Source organism: Salvelinus namaycush, chromosome 31, assembly GCF_016432855.1.
Source record: "Salvelinus namaycush isolate Seneca chromosome 31, SaNama_1.0, whole genome shotgun sequence".
Lineage (NCBI taxonomy): Eukaryota > Metazoa > Chordata > Actinopteri > Salmoniformes > Salmonidae > Salvelinus > Salvelinus namaycush.
Window position 1 is genome coordinate 9,872,471 of NC_052337.1, and position 18,662 is coordinate 9,891,132.

General features: G+C 43.0%; 1 protein-coding gene across 2 annotated transcripts in view; it reads right to left on the reverse strand.

Moving 5' to 3' along the window:
* The window catches only part of LOC120025832 (electrogenic sodium bicarbonate cotransporter 1-like), a 92,075-nt gene that overhangs the window by 62,910 nt on the left and 10,503 nt on the right, over positions 1–18,662 (reverse strand). Inside the window, exons 2-5 of one of the 2 annotated variants that reach the window (XM_038970526.1) lie at positions 15,267–15,340; positions 11,374–11,550; positions 9,031–9,105; positions 5,123–5,258 (exon numbers count right to left, since the gene is read on the reverse strand). In XM_038970526.1, coding sequence (XP_038826454.1) covers positions 5,123–5,258; positions 9,031–9,105; positions 11,374–11,550; positions 15,267–15,340 — 462 coding nt within the window. The remainder of the gene's footprint in view (positions 1–5,122; positions 5,259–9,030; positions 9,106–11,373; positions 11,551–15,266; positions 15,341–18,662) is intronic. The other variant, XM_038970527.1, reaches the window with a different exon arrangement.

Here is an 18,662-nt window from a genome sequence, read left to right on the forward strand (position 1 = left end):
GGCCAATGATCACTGAGATCATATGGAAATACAGCATCATATTTATTTTGCTTATTTGTAAGAATAGTTTTCACATTTAGCCATGTGGGTTTTGAGATCAATTGAGAAAGATTAAAATCAATGCATATACTCTTAAATTGATCTGAGGCCGGGGATAGCCAATCCCCGAGGACAAAAAAAGTTGTTAAACACTTGGATATAGCACCAATAATATCCACCATGGCAGCAGGGGGGCTGTAAATCTTAGCAACAAATACATGTGTATTCTGGTTTATGGACACGTCTACATACTATAGAGGGTTCACCCATAAAATGATTCATTAATTCAAGGTTTATACAAATATGTCCATTCCATAGAGAATTCTGTCAGAAAAACAATAGTCCAAATCGCATGCCTCTACCATATGGCTCAAAAGTTACATACAATTTACTCTGAGAATTTAGCATGTTCAGAGTGAATTGAATGTCATCACAGGCAAGCAGTAGTGAAAATAACTTAAGTAAAAATACTTTAAAAAGTACTACTGGAATATCTGTACTTTACTATTTTTGACAACTTTTACTTCACTCATTCCTAAAGAAAATGATGCACTTTCTACTCCATACATTTTCCCCAGACACCCAAAAGTACTTGTTACATTTCAAATGCTTAGCAGTACAGGAAAATGGTCTAATTGACACACATTTACTGTATTAAGAGAAAATTCTGGTCATCCATACTGCCTCTGATCTGGTGGACTCACTAAACACATGCTTAATTTTTAAATTATGTCTGAGTGTGAGTATATTTAAAACCAAATACTTTGAGACTAACTCAAGTAGTATTATACTGGGCGGCTTCCCCTTCAGTCATTTTCTATTAAGTTATCTTTACTTTTACTCAAGTATGACAATTGGATACTTTTCCCCACCATTGCAGGCATGATCAAAAAGTGGTCACTGCTCAATAAAAAAACTCTTTGGCTCTTGTTATTTCATCAAAACTGTCAAGTAGAAGTATATTAAGGTTATGATATTGTAGAAAACAATCTAATGATTCATTCTATGTAATTTACAATGAAAAAGGGCAAAGAAAACGTTTTTACAAATTTCCTAGCACCATCTTGAATTACCCTGTTTTTCTTTACATTGTACAGCAGTGAATGAACACCCTACATACTACATATACAGAACCGATCGTGGTTTTCTTTACATTTCCAAGTAAGTGTAAATAACAAGCATCTTAAAACAACAACGTGTCACTGAACTGAGACCAGGACCACACACAACCGATGTGGTGGTCAGAGCACTGAGACGAAGAGGTTTGTCCCTTTAGAATTCTCCACCTGCCTCACCTAACCTCGCCTCATCCCACATCCGACATCAAACGGCCCTACCTTGCCTCCATTTAGGCCCCTTGGGGGGAGAGAGGAGACAGGCCTCAGGGACAATCACCTCTATAAGGAAGGGAGGAGACAGGCCTCAGGGACAATCACCTCTATAGGGGAAGGAGGAGACAGGCCTCAGGGACAATCACCTCTATAGGGGAGGGAGGAGACAGGCCTCAGGGACAATCATATCTATAGGGGAGGGAGGAGACAGGCCTCAGGGACAATCACATCTATAGGGGAGGGAGGAGACAGGCCTCAGGGACAATCACCTCTGTAGGGGAGGGAGGAGACAGGCCTCAGGGACAATCACCTCTATAGGGGAAGGAGGAGACAGGCCTCAGGGACAATCACTACTACAGGGGAGGGAGTAAAGCACTCCATTGAATTGTCCTCCAATAGGTGACTAGTCCTTCAACCAACCATCAGTGCAGATAAAGTCACCATATAAGACGTAAGACAATGATGTAACAATGTGCATTAACTAAGATTTAGTAATCTTTAATGTAAAACTGGAAACAGCTGGGGCCGTATGTATCAAGGGTCTCAGAGAAGGAGTGCTGATCTAGTGTAGGATCAGGTCTCCCCTTGTCCATCTTAATCATTGCGATGTAAAATGCAAAATGGTTCCTAAATCAGCACTCCTACTCTGAGACACTTGATACATAGTCAGAACCGCAGTCAGAAAGCAACCTGTTCAGGAAGAGGGACAGATCATATGGGAGGTCACAGAGGTTGTGTTCTGGGTTCACTGAGGGAACAGAGCAGTGTTTCATCCAGATAAGAGTGAGCTAGTAGTTCACCAGAGGACACACTACTACCCTACGCACGCATTCATGGACACACACACACACTTCCTCCTACTCACGCATACATGTAAATACACACGCTACTGCCCTACTCAAGCAACTCCATATTGGAGCCATTCCCTGGACTTTAGTGTGTCCCTCACCGATATGATGTAGATAGTATGACTTTGATATACCACAGCTGGGTGGGTGTTGGTGACAAGGGGGTTAACGTTACAAAGCCTTGAAGGCCCAAGGTCAAAGAGGGTTAACGGTGTAAGACCACGATGATTGAACTGACCACTCCTTCTCTGAGACACTTGGACTAAAGGAATGTGTGTGTGTTATGATACGATATAGTTTAATGTCCCCAAGGGGGACATTAGACTTTGGACAATAGAGAATGCTGCTGCTCCCACAAATACATAGAATCAATTGACACAACAAACAAAGAGTGTATAATTCAATGCATGAGTGTGTGCACACACATACACATAAAAGTATTTGGACACCACTTCAAATTAGTGGATTTGGCTATATCAGCCACCCCTGTTGAGGACAGGTGTATAAAATCGAGCACACAGCCATGCACTCTCCATAGACAAACATTGGCAGTAGAATGGCCTTACTGAAGAGCTCAGTGACTTAACTTGGCATCGTCATAGGTTGCCACTTTTCCAACAAGTCAGTTCGTCAAATTTCTGCCCTGCTACAGCTGCCCCGGTCAACTGTAAGTGCTGTTATTGTGAAGTGGAAATGTCTAGGAGCAACAACAGCTCAGACGCAAAGTGGTAGGCCACACAAGCTCACAAAACTGGATTGCCGAGTGCTGAAGTGTGTAAAAATGATCGGTCCTCGGTTGTGACACTCACTACCGAGTTCCAAACTGCCTCTGGAAACAACATCAGCACAAGAACTGTTCGTTGGGAGCTTCATGAAATGGGTTTCCATGGCCGAGCAGCCGCACACAAGCCTAAGACCACCATGCGCAAGGCCAAGCGTTTGCTGAAGTGGTGTAAAGCTCGCTGCCATTGGACTCTGGAGCAGTGGAAGCACGTTCTCTGGAGAGATGAATCATGCTTCACCACCTGGCAGTCTGACGGATGAATCTGGGTCTGGTGGATGGCAAGAGAACGCTACTTGCCCCAATGCATAGTGCCAACTGTAAAGTTTGGTGGAGGAGGAATAATGTCTGGGGCTGTTTTTCATGGTTCGGGCCAGGCCTCTTAGTTCCAGTAAAGGGAAATCTTAACGCTACAGCATACAATGACATTCTAGATGATTGTGCTTCCAACTCTGAGGCAACAGTTTGGGGAAGGCCCTCCATTTTCAGCAGGTCCATATAGAAATTGCTTGTCGAGATCGGTGTGGAAGAACTTGACTGGTCTGCACAGAGCCCTGACCTCAACCCCATCGAACACCTTTCCAATGAATTGGAATGCCGACTGCGAGCCAGGCCTAATCGCCCAACAAGTCCCCGCAGCAATGTTCCAACATCTAGTGGAAAGCCTTCCCAGAAGAGTGGAGGCTGTCATGGCAGCAAAGGGGGGGACCAACTCCATAATCATTAATGCCCATGATTTTAGAATGAGATGTTCGACAAGCAGGTGTCCACATACCATATAGTGTGTGTGTGTATACAGTACCAGTCAAAAGTTTGGACACACCTACTCATTTTCTACATTGTAGCATAATAGTGAAGATGTCAGAACTATGAAATAACACACATGGAATCATGTAGTAAAGCTGCCTTGATGACCTTTGCACACTCTTGGCATTCTCTCAACCAGATTCATGAGGTAGTCACCTGGAATGCATTTCAATTACCGGGTGTGCCTTGTTAATTTGTGGAATTTCTTTACTTCTTAATGCTTTTGAGCCAATCAGTTCTGTTGTGACAAGATAGAGCTATCTTCTGTGTACAACCCCTATTTGGTAAAAGGCTTAGTCCATATTATGGCAAGAACAGCTCAAATAAGCAAAGAGAAATGACTGTCCATCATTACTTTAAGACATGAATATTTCAAGAACTCTTAAAGTTTCTTCAAGTGCAGTCACAAAAACCATCAAGCGCCATGATGAAACTGGCTCTCATGAGGACTGCCACAGGAAAGGAAGAACCAGAGTTACCTCTGCTGCAGAGGATAAGTTCATTAGAGTTACCAGCCTCAGATTGCAGCCCAAATAAATGCTTCACAGAATTCAAGTAACAGACGCATCTCAACATCAACTGATCAGAGGAGACTGTGTGAATCAGGCCTTCATGGTCAAATTGTTGCAAAGAAACCACTACTAAAGGACACCAATAAAAGTAAGAGACTTGCTTAGGCCAAGAAACACTAGCAATGGACATTAGACTGGTGGAAATGTGTCCTTTCGTCTGATGAGTCCAAATTTGAGATTTTTGGTTCTAACCGCTGTGTCTTTGTGAGATGCAGAGTAGGTGAACAGATGATCTCAGCATGTGTGGTTCCCACCATGAAGTAAGGAGGAGGTGGTGTGCTGGTGTGGGGGCCTCCACAATCACCCGACCTCAACCCAATTGAGATGGTTTGGGATGAGTTGGACCGTAGAGTGAATTAAAAGCAGGCAACAAGTGCTCAACATATGTGGGAACTCCTTCAAGACTGTTGAAAAAGCATTCCAGGTGAAGATGGTTGAGAGAATGCCAAGAGTGTGCAAAGCTGTCAAGGCAAAGGGTGGCTACTTTTAAGAATCTAAAATATATTTTGATTTGTTTAACACTTTTTTGGTTACTACATGATTCCATATGTGTTAATTCATAGTTTTGATGTCTTCACTATTATTCTACAATGTAGAAAATAGTCCAAAAAAAGAAAAACCATTGAATGAGTAGCTCTGTCCAAACTTTTGACTGGTACTGTCAAAAGCAACGGCTAGGAGGTATCACTATAATAATGTATATATATATAAATAATAAATGAGAGAGAAAATCTCTCTCCTCACCTGGCTGTCTCCTTCCACTCCATCTCCTGTCCGTCGACGGCCAGCAGTTCGTCCAGTTCAGTGAAGAGCTGAGGGGGCGGGGGGCCGTCATCCTCCTCACCCAGGATAAACCTTATCCTCTCTGCTGCTGCAGAGACTATGGGGAAAGAGAGCAGAGAAAATGGATGGATGGATGATAGAGAGAGAGAATAACTTTTGACTGGTACTGTATATATGTGAGCAATGCAGTAAAATACTAAGTGTTGACATCTGCGATGACTTATAAGAAAAGGAGAAAAAAAGTTTTGCAACACCTGTAGAAGTGATGGCACTAAGAGGTTTTAAGCTGTTATTCACCAGACTCTCTGAGGAAGAGAGTTTCCTGTGGCCATTATTAAGCTCCACAGAATGACTGACTTAATTCAGGATTCTTTTCAGATGCAGTTGCAATGTTAGCATCTGCAATTCTACACATTTTGTCATGTAGCTGAGAACAAAAAATCTGTTTTTAAGACAATGTCCTGCAATTCTATACATTTTGCCATGAATACTTTCAAATTTTAGCATCTCAGACAGTCTAGTTTTTATTTTGGTAATTGTTAGTTGTCGTGTCTTTGGCTATGTCGGATTAAGTGATATGACATGCTATTCTGTAAAATCATTTCTCTGTAATTAATATTACCTGATTAAGCTAATCAGGTGAATGTAATTAACTATAAAGTCGGGGCACCACGAAATAATGTTTATAGAGCTGTTATCTTCAGAATAAACTCTTAAAGACCTAGTAATCTTTTACATTAATAGCAGTCAATATTTAATCCTCGCCTTATTTAGTCTCATATGAAAGTTGTAAATTCTTGGTTATCTTCACGAACCCTGGCTAACAAGTTGAATCAGCAATACAAAATTTGGTTTAATTATTTATTTACTAAATACCTAAATAAATCACACAGAATTACATATACACAGAATGTATCATACATTGATTACAAATGATGTCCTAAAGGAAAACATCCCTAGCGGACAGAACAGATATGACAGCTGGTTAAACAAAGAAAGGGGGGTTGGTTTTGAGTGAAAGAGCGGGAAGACTGAGGAGCAAAAAGGTTTTGTCTCTATCGGGCCGTAGGCAGCTATGCTATCGTAAATACAGTATCTTATGCATTCTGAATTTCCGCCCATTTGAAAAAGGAAAACGCAATAAATATTTACTCTGAGCTACACTTCGATCGGTTGGTCGTAGATGGGAGGCCTGGTTGTCCTTTTAAAGAATGTCTGGTGGTAGAATGGATACTTGGTAGTACCGTCGTCGTGTGGTAGAACAAATACTCTGTCCGTCCTCTCCTAGTCCACGTCTACAGTTGCTGCGCTAACGCAACGGCTAGGAGGTATCACTTCTTTAGTGAATAAGAGTTCAAAGTTCATACCAAGTTGCCATACTTTTAAGCTCATGCTATAATCTGGCTGGTATAGTCGAAATTCATCCTTTCGGCGTGTTGACCTTCATCTTCACGTTGAAATTCAATGCTAATTTCGTTAGGTTATTATCTGAGCCCTTTTAACGTAGGATCGTCGCCCTAACGTCCTCGGAACAGAAAGTTACATTTTCGTAAAGGGGCTTATATAGGGTTGGGAGAGAGGGCCGTGTTTCATAGTTTACAACCACTGTCTGTTCACACGGGCGGGGCCACGGAGTTGGCAGAGTTTACTCTATGACAAACCGTTCTCTCATTAAGAAACTAAATTACATTTCATCTTTTCACAAATCGTTTCATATTTAAACATTTAAATTGCACAACAATTCCATGTGAATCTGATAACTATAATGTGTAAACTTTCCAAGATAGTTTGTCATCCTATCATTAGTAATAATGTCTCAGATGACAACTGATCTGGCATCATATTCCTCAAGTACCAACGCATATTTTCAGCTGGTTGGATTACCTAAATATGGTTCCTTTCCCCACCCTTTTGATGTTATAAGACTCTCTCTATGTTAACAAAGGACTTTCCAAGAGTCACTCTGTAGAGTAGGGAGAGAGAAAAGGGGAAAGGTATTTATGGGGGTCATAAACCTCCCCCATCAGGCCAACGTCATGACATAGTTCACAAAAATGATTATTTAAAAATATATAGCTCCATTATCTCTACATACTTTAGATATGCTTTTAGTAATTTAAGTTTACACTGAAAACATTTGACTATCCCAAATGCTTTTATTTTTTTAACAGGAAGAAAAAAAAATGTCCCGCCACTGCTAAATGAATATAGGGGAAACACTGCTTACTGACAACTAAGAAAATCTCACACACCACACCAGAAAGGAATTTAGAGTTGTTTTATATAGTTCAGCAAATAATTATGAAATAGTTAGCTGTGGATTCAAAAGTAATCTTTTAATCCATTACTAATCACTTTGTGCTACATTGGTAGTAGTTGCGCTCTATAAATACAGTTTTCCGTTGTAGTTAATTATACTGATTTATTTTCTAGGACAACTTTATCCTGTTCCATTAGGAGATACACATATACAAATAAATAATGCAGAAGTGCTCAAAATAAACAAAGAGGGGACAAATCCCAGAGTGAATATTTCCGATGAGACAAGGGGCCGACAGAGATATATTTTCCACCTGCTCGTTGAACATCTCATTCCAAAATCATGGGCATTAATATGGAGTTGGTCCCCCCTTTGCTGCTACAACAGCCTCCACTCTTCTGGGAAGGCTTTCCACTAGATGTTGGAACATTGCTGAGGGGACTTGCTTCCATTCAGCCACAAGCGCATTCGTGAGGTCGGGCACTGATGTTGGGCGATTCGGCCTGGTCTTTGCAGTCTGCGTTCTAATTCATCCCAAAAGTGTTCGATGGGGTTGAGGTCTGGGCTTTGTACACGCCAGTTAAGTTCTTCCACACCAATCTCAAAAAATATATTTCTGTCCCCAAACTGTTGCCACAAAGTTGGAAGCACAGAATCGTCTAGAATGTCATTGTATGCTGTAGCGTTAAGATTTCCCTTCACTGGAACTAAGGGGCTTAGCCCGAACTACGAAAAACAGCCCCAGAACATTATTCCTCCTCCACCAAACTTTACAGTTGGCACTATGCAGTCGGGCAGGTAGTGTTCTTCTGGCATCCGCCAAATCGAGATTTGTCCGTCGGACTGGCAGATGGTGAACGTGTTTCCACTGCTCCAGAGTACAATGGTGGCGAGCTTAGCATTGTGCATGGTGATCTTAGGCCTGTGTGCGGCTGTTCAGCCATAGAAACCCATTTCATGAAGCTCCCGACCAATAGTTCTTAAGCTGGCGTTGCTTACAGAGGCAGTTTGGAACTCGGTCGTGACTGTTGCAACCGAGGACAGACGATTTTTACACACTTCAGCACTCGGCGGTCCCGTTTTGTGAGCAGTTGTTGCTCCTAAATGTTTCCACTTCACAATAACAGCCCTTACAGTTGGCCGGGACAGCTCTAGCAGGCCAAAAAAGTTGACGAATTGACTTGTTGGAAAGGTGGCATCTTATGACTGTGCCACTTTTAAAAATCACCGAGCTCTTCAGTTTGTGCCATTCTACTGCCAATGTTTGTCTATGGATATTTTATGGCTGTGTGCTCGCATTTATACACCTGTCAGCAACAGGTGTAGCTGAAATAGCCGACTCCACTAATTTGAAGGTGTGTCCACATACTTTATCTATACAGTACTAGTCAAAAGTTTAGACACACCTACTTATTCAAGGGTTTTTCTTTATTTGGACTATTTTCTACATGTTGCTATTGCATACAACTCTCAAGTGAATGGCTTCACACAGTTTGCCAAAATCAACAGGATTATGTATGTAGTGTAGACTAGCAGGGTAGGTGTCTGTGTGTGTTTTGAGGTGGCAAGGTGACGCGGAGAAGACAGACAGGAGATTATGATAAAGTACCAGGTACTGGCTGGCAGGGAGCCTTGTCACGGCCAAAGGAGTCCCCTGTCCATGAGTCTGTCTGGTTCTGTTCCACTGCATCCAAACAGAGATGAAAAAATTAAATAAATAAAAAACAATAATGCACTCTTTTTATTTCTGTGTGTTGCTGTTTGGATCGAAAACGTATAGAAATGTTACCAGGCAAATCAAGGGCAGACACTGACAGAGATAATATGGATAACAAATGTCCATCAAGAGTATCTCTATGGATACAACTCAATGCTATGAGGCTTCTGGCATTCTGACTGTCATTATACGACACAGGAGATTGGTTAGGTAACCCAAAATAACTTGAGTTAATCTCACACAGAAGTTCATTTTCAGCTATATGTGATCAGTGATGGTTATTCTGTGAGTCAACGTGAGTTATACAATTCCATAACTTTGAGATCTCGGTCTACCTCAACTTGCCTTCCTTTTAAAAAGTGTAGGCCTACTGATGGTCACTTCCATCCATGGGGTCAGTAGGATTTTTCAACAAGATCTTACCTCCATCAGTGACCCAAACAGAAGAGAATTAAATCTCCTTATGTCCCCTCGTGGTGGTCCGGTGATTGAGAACGTGATGGTCTCTTTACTGCTGTTAGGTCATCAACTTTGAGCCCCAAAGTAATAAAACAAACATTGAGGTCTATCAGTATGAACCCGCTGGATTAGAGAAGCTGATGACTGTAAGCAGGGGAAACTGCAGAGTCAAGAAGAACTGAATGTGTGACAAGTTGCTTACTGTCTTTTGAATTATTGTGGTTTTGACACATCTCTATTTTACATGGCACTAAAAAAAAGTGTCACTGAAACAAGCTATGGAACAAGTCTACCGTGAGTTTCTGGGTTAGAGTTAGGACAATCATCTCTACCCATTTATTCTCTGGTGCAGTATAGAAATAGCATCCTTGGATTGAGACTCGCAGCAACACTGTTGGGTGGTCTAGTGTGAACTAACAGCTAAAAGTAACACAGCCATGAACACTGACATTGTGAGGTTTGGTTAACAACAATGTGTTTCTAGGCAATACTAAGCCAGGGGAATTAGTTGCTCAGTCAGTAATGCAGTCTATGAATACTTTTCTAATGTCAACATACAGTAAGTATCCCAGTGCAGACAAACTGAGAAAACTCAAAAAGTTCAGGGTGACTTAGAAATATCCTTGTTTTTGAAAGAAAAGCACATTTTTTGTCCATTAAAAAACATCAAATTGATCAGAAATACAGTGTAGACATTGTTAATGTTGTAAATGACTATTGTAGCTGGAAATGGCAGATTTTTAATGGAATATCTACATAGGCGTACAGAGGCCCTTTATCAGGAACAATCACTCCTGTGTTCCAATGACACGTTGTGTTAGCTAATCCAAGTTAATCATTTTAAAAGGCTAATTGATCAATAGAAAATCCTTTTGCAATTATGTTAGCACAGCTAAAAACTGTTGTTCTGATTAAAGAAGCAATAAAAACGGGCCTTCTTTAGACTAGTTGAGTATCTGGAGCATCATCATTTGTGGGTTTGATTACAGGCTCAAAATCTCCCACTCCTCTTTCTATTCTGGTTAGGGCCAGTTTGTGCTGTTCTGTGAAGGGAGTAGTACACAGCGTTGTACGAGATCTTCAGTTTCTTGGCAATTTCTCGTATGGAATAGCCTTCATTTCTCAGAACAAGAATAGACTAACGAGTTTCAGAAGAAATGATTTGTTTCTGGCCATTTTGAGCCTGTAATCGAACCCACAAATGCTGATGCTCCAGATACTCAACTAGTCTAAAGGCATCCAGTTTTATTGCTTCTTTAATCAGAACAGTTTTCAGCTGTGCTAAAATAATTGCAAAAGGGTTTTCCAATGATAAATGAGCCTTTTAAAATGATAAACTTGGATTAGCTAACACAACGTGCTATTGGAACACAAGTGATGGTTCCTGATAATGGGCCTCTGTACGCCTATGTAGATATTCCATAAAAAAAATGAATTTAAAAAAAATCTGCTGTTAACAATGTCTACACTGTATTTCTGATCAATTTAATGTTATTTTAAAATGGACAAAAAAAAAAAAAGGGCTTTTCTTTCAAAAACAAGGACATTTCTAAGTGACCCTAAACTTTTGAACGGTAGTGTATCAAGATATTCATGAGTGAAAAGTGATCAATCGACTGATTTGTTGATAATTCCCTTTCGTTGTAAATCACTACTTAATTCTATTCACTTGTTTCCACTGATTTCATTGGTTGATAGATCCCTGGAACTATCTTGATGCGTTTGCACTGGCAGAGTTGCATGCTGGGTAGTGTAATTTGTGCTGTCATTACTCACTGAGGGGTTTGAGGATGTTGGGCGCTGCCTCGTCAGCATTCTCTCCATCTGATTTGTCCCCTTCTACGTTGTCCGCCGGCCTCCCCTTCCTCTCCTTGTGGCTGGACTTGCGTCGGTGGCGCCGTCTCCGCTGGTAGCTCTTGGGCACATGCACACCGATGTACACGGTGTGGTGACCTGAGGGAGGGAGAGGGGACACAATTCAAGAGACACAGGTCAGATTAGGACTACCATGCTGATAATTTGCATCAAATGGAAGAAATGCACAAAGTCAATGAATATCAGTTGGGTACGTGAAACTGTAGAATAAATAAGGAGGATGGATTAGATATGATAAAGGGGAGGATTGGATGTCAAAGAATCCATAGTGTTGTAAGCCTACTGACCAATATGGCGTATGTTCAGGTATTAATTAAGCGGTGGTGCATTTCTGTTACGGAACAAAATTCCCATGATAAACCCCACACACGAATGCATGCAAGAGTCACAAGAACACGCGCACGCACACACACACACGCAGGCACGCACACACACACACAGGCACGCACACACACACACACACACGCAGGCACGCACACACACACACACACACACACACACACACAGGCACGCACACACACACACAGGCACGCACACAGGCACGCACACACACACAGGCACGCACACACACACAGGCACGCACACACACACACACACACCGGCACGCACACACACACCGGCACGCACACACTCCTACTGACTGACGATGGCCTATTCAGTCAGCTTGTTTGGTAAAATGTTTGGTCAGTTATTTGTGCGTCAGGCCGTTTCCCTTGGGCCAATCAGGACAGAATCTGTCCTCATCCTGACACACGCTGAGGATGTAAATAAATGCCAACCACTTCCTGTCCAGCAGCTCAGACAGGAAAAGGCTCAACTTATCCAGGAAGTCATTTCAGAGAGAGAGAGAGAAACAGAGTGCCACATGCTCCAGCTAACAGCTGTCTAACACACAGGCCAAATATTCTGGGCTATATACACAATCCTCATGTACTGGTAAACACTAATGTAGGTATTGGTTGGCATGGGTAATCTACACAAAACAGAACTCACACCCCACTCCCTAGTGTGATCTCTCGCACATGCTACATGCCTGTATGTAGCCTTCACAGTGGATTTGGGAGGGTCATGTAAAAGGGAATTTTACAGGCTGCTTTTCATTATTATTCCTTATATATTTTCATCTTACTTGAAACAAGTATTATAAATATTATAAACTTGACTTTGCGAAGGTAACTTAAAATCAGAGCGCCAACTACACTGCAGAACAGGCTGTGTAAACAAAGAACGAACAGGAGTTTAACCAGGGGTCATTCACCAAAAGGCGACACCCATTCAAACATGAGGTTGGTCCTGACTGAGTGATTTCACATTCAATGTGACTGGGACTGGTATTTTTGGTTGTTGATTCTTCTCACTGTTTTGCTCCACGTGATGTGAACCCTGGGTTTGGGGTTTGTTTGAACTGAGGGAAATTTTAACACAGAATCTCACAGAGGTGAGCTAGCTGGCAGATATGGCTGTGCACACACTGTCGATTATGACTCAAACATGACATGATTATGTGTGTGTGTGTGTGTGTGTGTGTGTGTATACATAGGTCAAAATGTGTGAAAATGTAAGAATGTGTGTGCGCACAAGTTTGTGTGTTTGTGCAAAAGTAAGTGTGTCACTGCAGGGGGATTAAAGTAGTAAACATCTTCATGTGGGAGGCAGGCATTACGTGGCTTGATAAACCTGTAGTTATTTGCTCCACATCTTTATCTTCAATATTAATCCCTCCTATACTTCATCCTGAAATTAGAGAGAGACCTAGAGAGAGAGAGTATTATTGCCTTCGGCAAATCAGATCACACCTCCATCCTGCTCCTCCCCCCTATAGGCAGAAACTTAAGCAGGAAGCACCTGTGGTAAGGACTATTCAACGTTGGTCTGTTCCGGGTCGCTTCTGGGAATAGTATCGACATATACGCAGACTCTGTGGTGAAGTACATAGAGGCTGTTGTTCCTACTGTGACGATTACAACTTATCCAACCCAAAAACCGTGGATAGACGGCAGCATTCGCGCAAACCACCACATTTAACCATAGCAAGGTGACTGGGAACAAGGACTTGTTCAAACAGACCAGTTATGACCTCCATAAGGCAATTAAAAAGCGGCAAAACGACAGTACAGAGACAAAGTGGAGTCGCAATTTAACGGCTCAGACACCAGACGCATGTGGCAGGGACTCCAGACAATCATGGATTATAAAGGCCAAGCCAGCTACGTCGCGGACACTGAAGCCTCACTCCCGGAAAAACTAAACACCTTTTTCGCCCGCTTCGAAGAAAACACAGAGCCGTCAACATGGGCCCCCGCCGCTCACATGGGCCCCACCGACTGTGTGCTCCTGATCTCCGTGGCCGACATGAGTAAGACATTTAAGCGTGTTAACACTCGCAAGGCTGCCGGCCCAGACAGCATCCCAAGCCGCGTTCTCAGAGCATGTGCAGACCAGCTGGCCAAACTTTTAGTGGCCATGACTGCAGAGAGAAACATTTTAGTTTGAAAGTAAATTTCCTGCATTTCTATACATTCTGCCATGGGGAGTACAGAAAATGTTGAATTTTTAAAACAAGCTTTCTACAATGCTACACATTTTGCTATGGGGCGGAGAGAAATTGTAATTTTCTAACATATTTCATGAAAGTCTACTCATTTTGCCATGGGGCAGAGAATTTTTTTGTAGTATTACAGCAAATTTTCTGTAATTCTTTTTTGGATATTTTTTTTACCCCTTTTTCTCCCCAATATTGTGGTATCCAATTGGAAGTTACAGTCTTGTCTCATCGCTCCAACTCCCGTAATGACACGGGAGAGGCGAAGGTCGAGAGCCGTGCGTCCTCCAAAACACGACCCAAACAAGCCGGACTGCTTCTTGACATAATGTCTGCTTAACCCGGGTGACAGTCACACCAATGTGTTGGAGGAAACACCGTACACCTGACAACCGTGTCAGCATGCATGCACCTGGACCGCCACAGGAGTCGCTAGAGTGCGATGGGACAAGGACATCCCTACCGGCCAAACTCTCCCCTAACGACACTGGGCCAATTGTGCACCGCCCCATGGGTCTCCCGGTTGCGCCCGCTTGCGACAGAGCCTGGACTCGAACCAGGATCTCTAGTGGCACAGCTAGCACAGCGATGCAGTGCCTTAGACCACTGTGCCACTCGGGAGGCTACATTTTCTGTAATTCTACCCATTTTGCCACGGGGTGGAACAAAATATTTGTCGTTTTAAAGCAAATTTCCTGCAATTCCTGCAATTCCTACATATTTTACCAAGACTTATGTCATGTTATGATATCGGCGTGAGAGTATCCCAAAAAAATCTAATGGGGGCCCACTTGAGGTCAGGGCCCCTGGTCTCATGGTCCCTGGTCAGTATTCAGCCATGATTACTAAAAGTTTAGATAGCTGGCTAGACTAATTTACCAATCTAAAAATTGTTAGCTGACAAAGCTAATTGAGTGAATGTCAGTGATTGACATAAGAGAAACTGCTGATGCACAACCAAATGTCGAACTTGAGTATTCCACTATTCTAACTCTCAAACAGTAAGTTGAGACCCTGACTGGGGGGGGGGAGGGGCTAGTGGCCAGGGGCCCTAAGCGATTGCTTATGCCTGGAACCGGCCCTGGAGTGAGGTGGCGAAACATCAAGGGATGGAAGACAGAGAGGAGAAAGACAATAGGTTGACTCCATGGAGTTGGTGCTTGAGAGAAATGAGGAGACATTATTGAATAACATTGTTAGCCAATCGCTGATACAGCAGCCATTGGATATCACAGAGGCTCAGTGCTCTTACCTTCCACCTCCTCCTCATCACAGACATGCTTGACAAAGCATGCTCCTCTGTCCAGCACTGCCTCATCCTCCACCCTGCAGGAACAACAGGAACACTGTGAGAACAGGGGAATATACCTAGAACACTAGTAGAACTGGGGACTATACCTAGAACGGGGGACTATACCTAGAACAATAGTAGAACGGGGGACTATACCTAGGACACTAGTAGAACGGGGGACTATACCTAGAACACTAGTAGAACGGGGGACTATACCTAGAACACTAGTAGAACGGGGGACTATACCTAGAACACTAGTAGAACAATATACTATACCTAGAACACTAGTAGAACAAGATAATATACCTAGAACATAAGTAAAACAGGGGAATATACCACTGTCAACATTACTGATTCCCAAACATGTCCTCAGGACCACCAGCAGCCAGTCCACATATTTGTTTAATTCCAACACGAGCACACCTGATTCAACTAATCAAGGGCTTGCTGATTAGTGCTGATTAGTTAACACATTTGAATCAGGTGTGCTTGTACTGGAATAGGTCAGATATGTGGAAAGGCTGGGTCAGGGTGTCTGGAGGACCAGGTTGGGAAACACTGAGCTACATGATTGGATCAATACAGAGGCTGACGCATTCTGAACAGGATGTGTGTGTCATCACACCAGGGACGTCGTTCAGCCCAAAGCCCCTATCGTTATGAGGGTGACACACACACACAAAGCCTTAGTCCTCCATCTGGCTCACACTTGCTGCGTCTATCTCTCACTCTATCACCTTAGTCCTTATTTGGGAGTCACGTGGGCTTCTTACAATGATCTGCCCTGGCTGTCAGGATTAGCCTAGCTTTACTTAGGAGTGAAACCTTCTCTGGGCACACAAAACACACACACGCGAAGCCTCTCTACTACAGTTACCTGCAATAAGAGCCTAGTTACTAGATCAAGGGCACCGTGTTAATTTTGATCTGTTATGAGCCCTGTTGAAAAAAGTATATTATGCACACCACCTACCGTCTATTGTGTATCCAGATACATGCAGAGAAAAGAAGAACATGAACAGATTGATTATCAAGCGAAGGTTATAAACACTCATTAGATTCCATGTAGAAGATCTCAAAATAGAGTTATTTTATGCTCATGTACTCATTCTAAGGCAACAATGGAAAAGTCCTCCTGCTACAGGTAACCTCCTCCACTTCTACTAACCTGCTTAAGTTTGCAGACAACACAACAGTGGTAGGCCTGATCACCGACAACGACGAGACTGACCTCTTCCCTATAGGCTGAGACCTGGCCGGGTGGTGCCAGAATAACAACCTATCCAAGACTAAGGAGATGATTGTGGACTACAGGAAAAGGAGCACCGAGCACGCCCCCATTCTCATCGACGGGGCTGTAATGGAGCAGGTTGAGAGCTTCAAGTTCCTTGGTGTCCACATCAACAACAAACTAGAATGGTCCAAACACACCAAGACAGTCGTGAAGAGGGCACGACAAAGCCTATTCCCCCTCAGGAAACTAAAAAGATTTGGCATGGGTCCTGAGATCCTCACAAGGTTCTACAGCTGCAACATCGAGAGCATCCTGACCGGTTGCATCACTGCCTGGTACGGCAATTGCTCGGGATCTGACCGCAAGTCACTTCAGAGGGTAGTGCGTACGGCCCAGTACATCACTGGGGCAAAGCGGCCTGCCATCCAGGACCTCTACACCAGGCGGTGCCAGAGGAAGGCCCTAACAATTGTCAAAGACCCCAGCCACCCCAGTCATAGACTGTTCTCGCTACTACCGCATGGCAAGCGGTACCGGAGTGCCAAGTCTAGGACAAAAAGGCTTCTCAACAGTTTTTACCCCCAAGCCATAAGACTCCTGAACAGGTAATCAAATGGTTACCCGGACTATTTGCATTGGGTGCCCCCCCCCCAACCCCTCTTTTACGCTGCTGCTACTCTCTGTTTATCTTATATGCATAGTCACTAACTATACGTTCATGTACATACTACCTCAATTGGGCCGACCAACCAGTGCTCCCGCACATTGGCTAACCGGCTATCTGCATTGTGTCCCACCACCCGCCAACCCCTCTTTTTACGCTACTGCTACTCTGTTCATCATATATGCAGTCACTTTAACGATACCTACATGTACATACTACCTCAATAAGCCTGACTAACCGGTGTCTGTATATAGCCTTGCTACTCTTATTTTCAAATGTCTTTTTACTGTTGTTTTATTTCTTTACTTACCCACACACACACCTTTTTTTTTCGCACTATTGGTTAGAGCCTGTAAGTAAGAATTTCACTAAGGTCTACACCTGTTGTATTCGGTGCACGTGACAAATAAACTTTGATTTGAAGGTCAGGTCTGTGTTCCCATGAAACAAGTCTACATAATTACACCCATCCTAATTAGCAATCCAGCGTGCACATACACACAATCCCACACAGTTGTGCATCGTCCTGACAGACAGACTAACACTAATTCTTTCCTTTATTTCAGACCTGTCAAACGGTTATTGTGCAATCACAATAGGAGAGGGCAGAGTATCCTGCTACTACAATGGAGAAGGACAACATAAAATCAGTTCAGTTTCTATTATTCACCCCATTTAGTCATTATTGCCCATCCTTTTCATCAGAAGGCACAGAACATGACTTAATAGAACATAGTTCTAAGTTCTTGGATAGCAACTCTGCAGGTCTCAAGAAACACAATGCAACTCCATTGCATTGGTCAGATACTCTTTCACATTCCCATGACTGACCAAACACAGCATGATGTCTATGAGAGCGTGTGTGGCTGTGCTTATACCTGCCCGATGTCCCGGGCTGGAAATTAATTATTTGCAGGATTTCTTCAGAGCAGGATTTCTACACACTCGTTACACAATGTTACACCATTAAAGCATGTGCATGCATGCATGTCCTGCAGGTATTTAACAGTGTCCATGGTAATATGTTTCCTATTTGTGCATACTGATATATAGGCCTACTTGTGTATTTTGCCTAAAGCCATACGCCTGACAATGATAATACACCTGCCAGTCAGAACGGAGAGAACAAAACAGTGCCAAAAGCCTTCTGCAGGACAGGTAAGTTCCTGGTGTATAAGGAAGCTCAGAGCTCATGTTTAGTTCCCTGTCCAAGCGTTGGATCACTTTGTGAGGCTACATGGCCTACAGCTCTACCCTGATCCCTCAGCCAGCTGGTTCTTCCTGGAGCAGGGAGGCCTATAGGAACATAGCCCATAGCTGACTTTAGTTTCAAGACCAGATGTTTAGACCCCTTGGAGAGCCAGTCTCAGTCAGAACCAACAGCAAAGCACAGGGAGAGGAACAAGGAGAAAGAGTAAAATATTAACCCGTAGGCTCAGGTTAACCGGAACACAAAGAC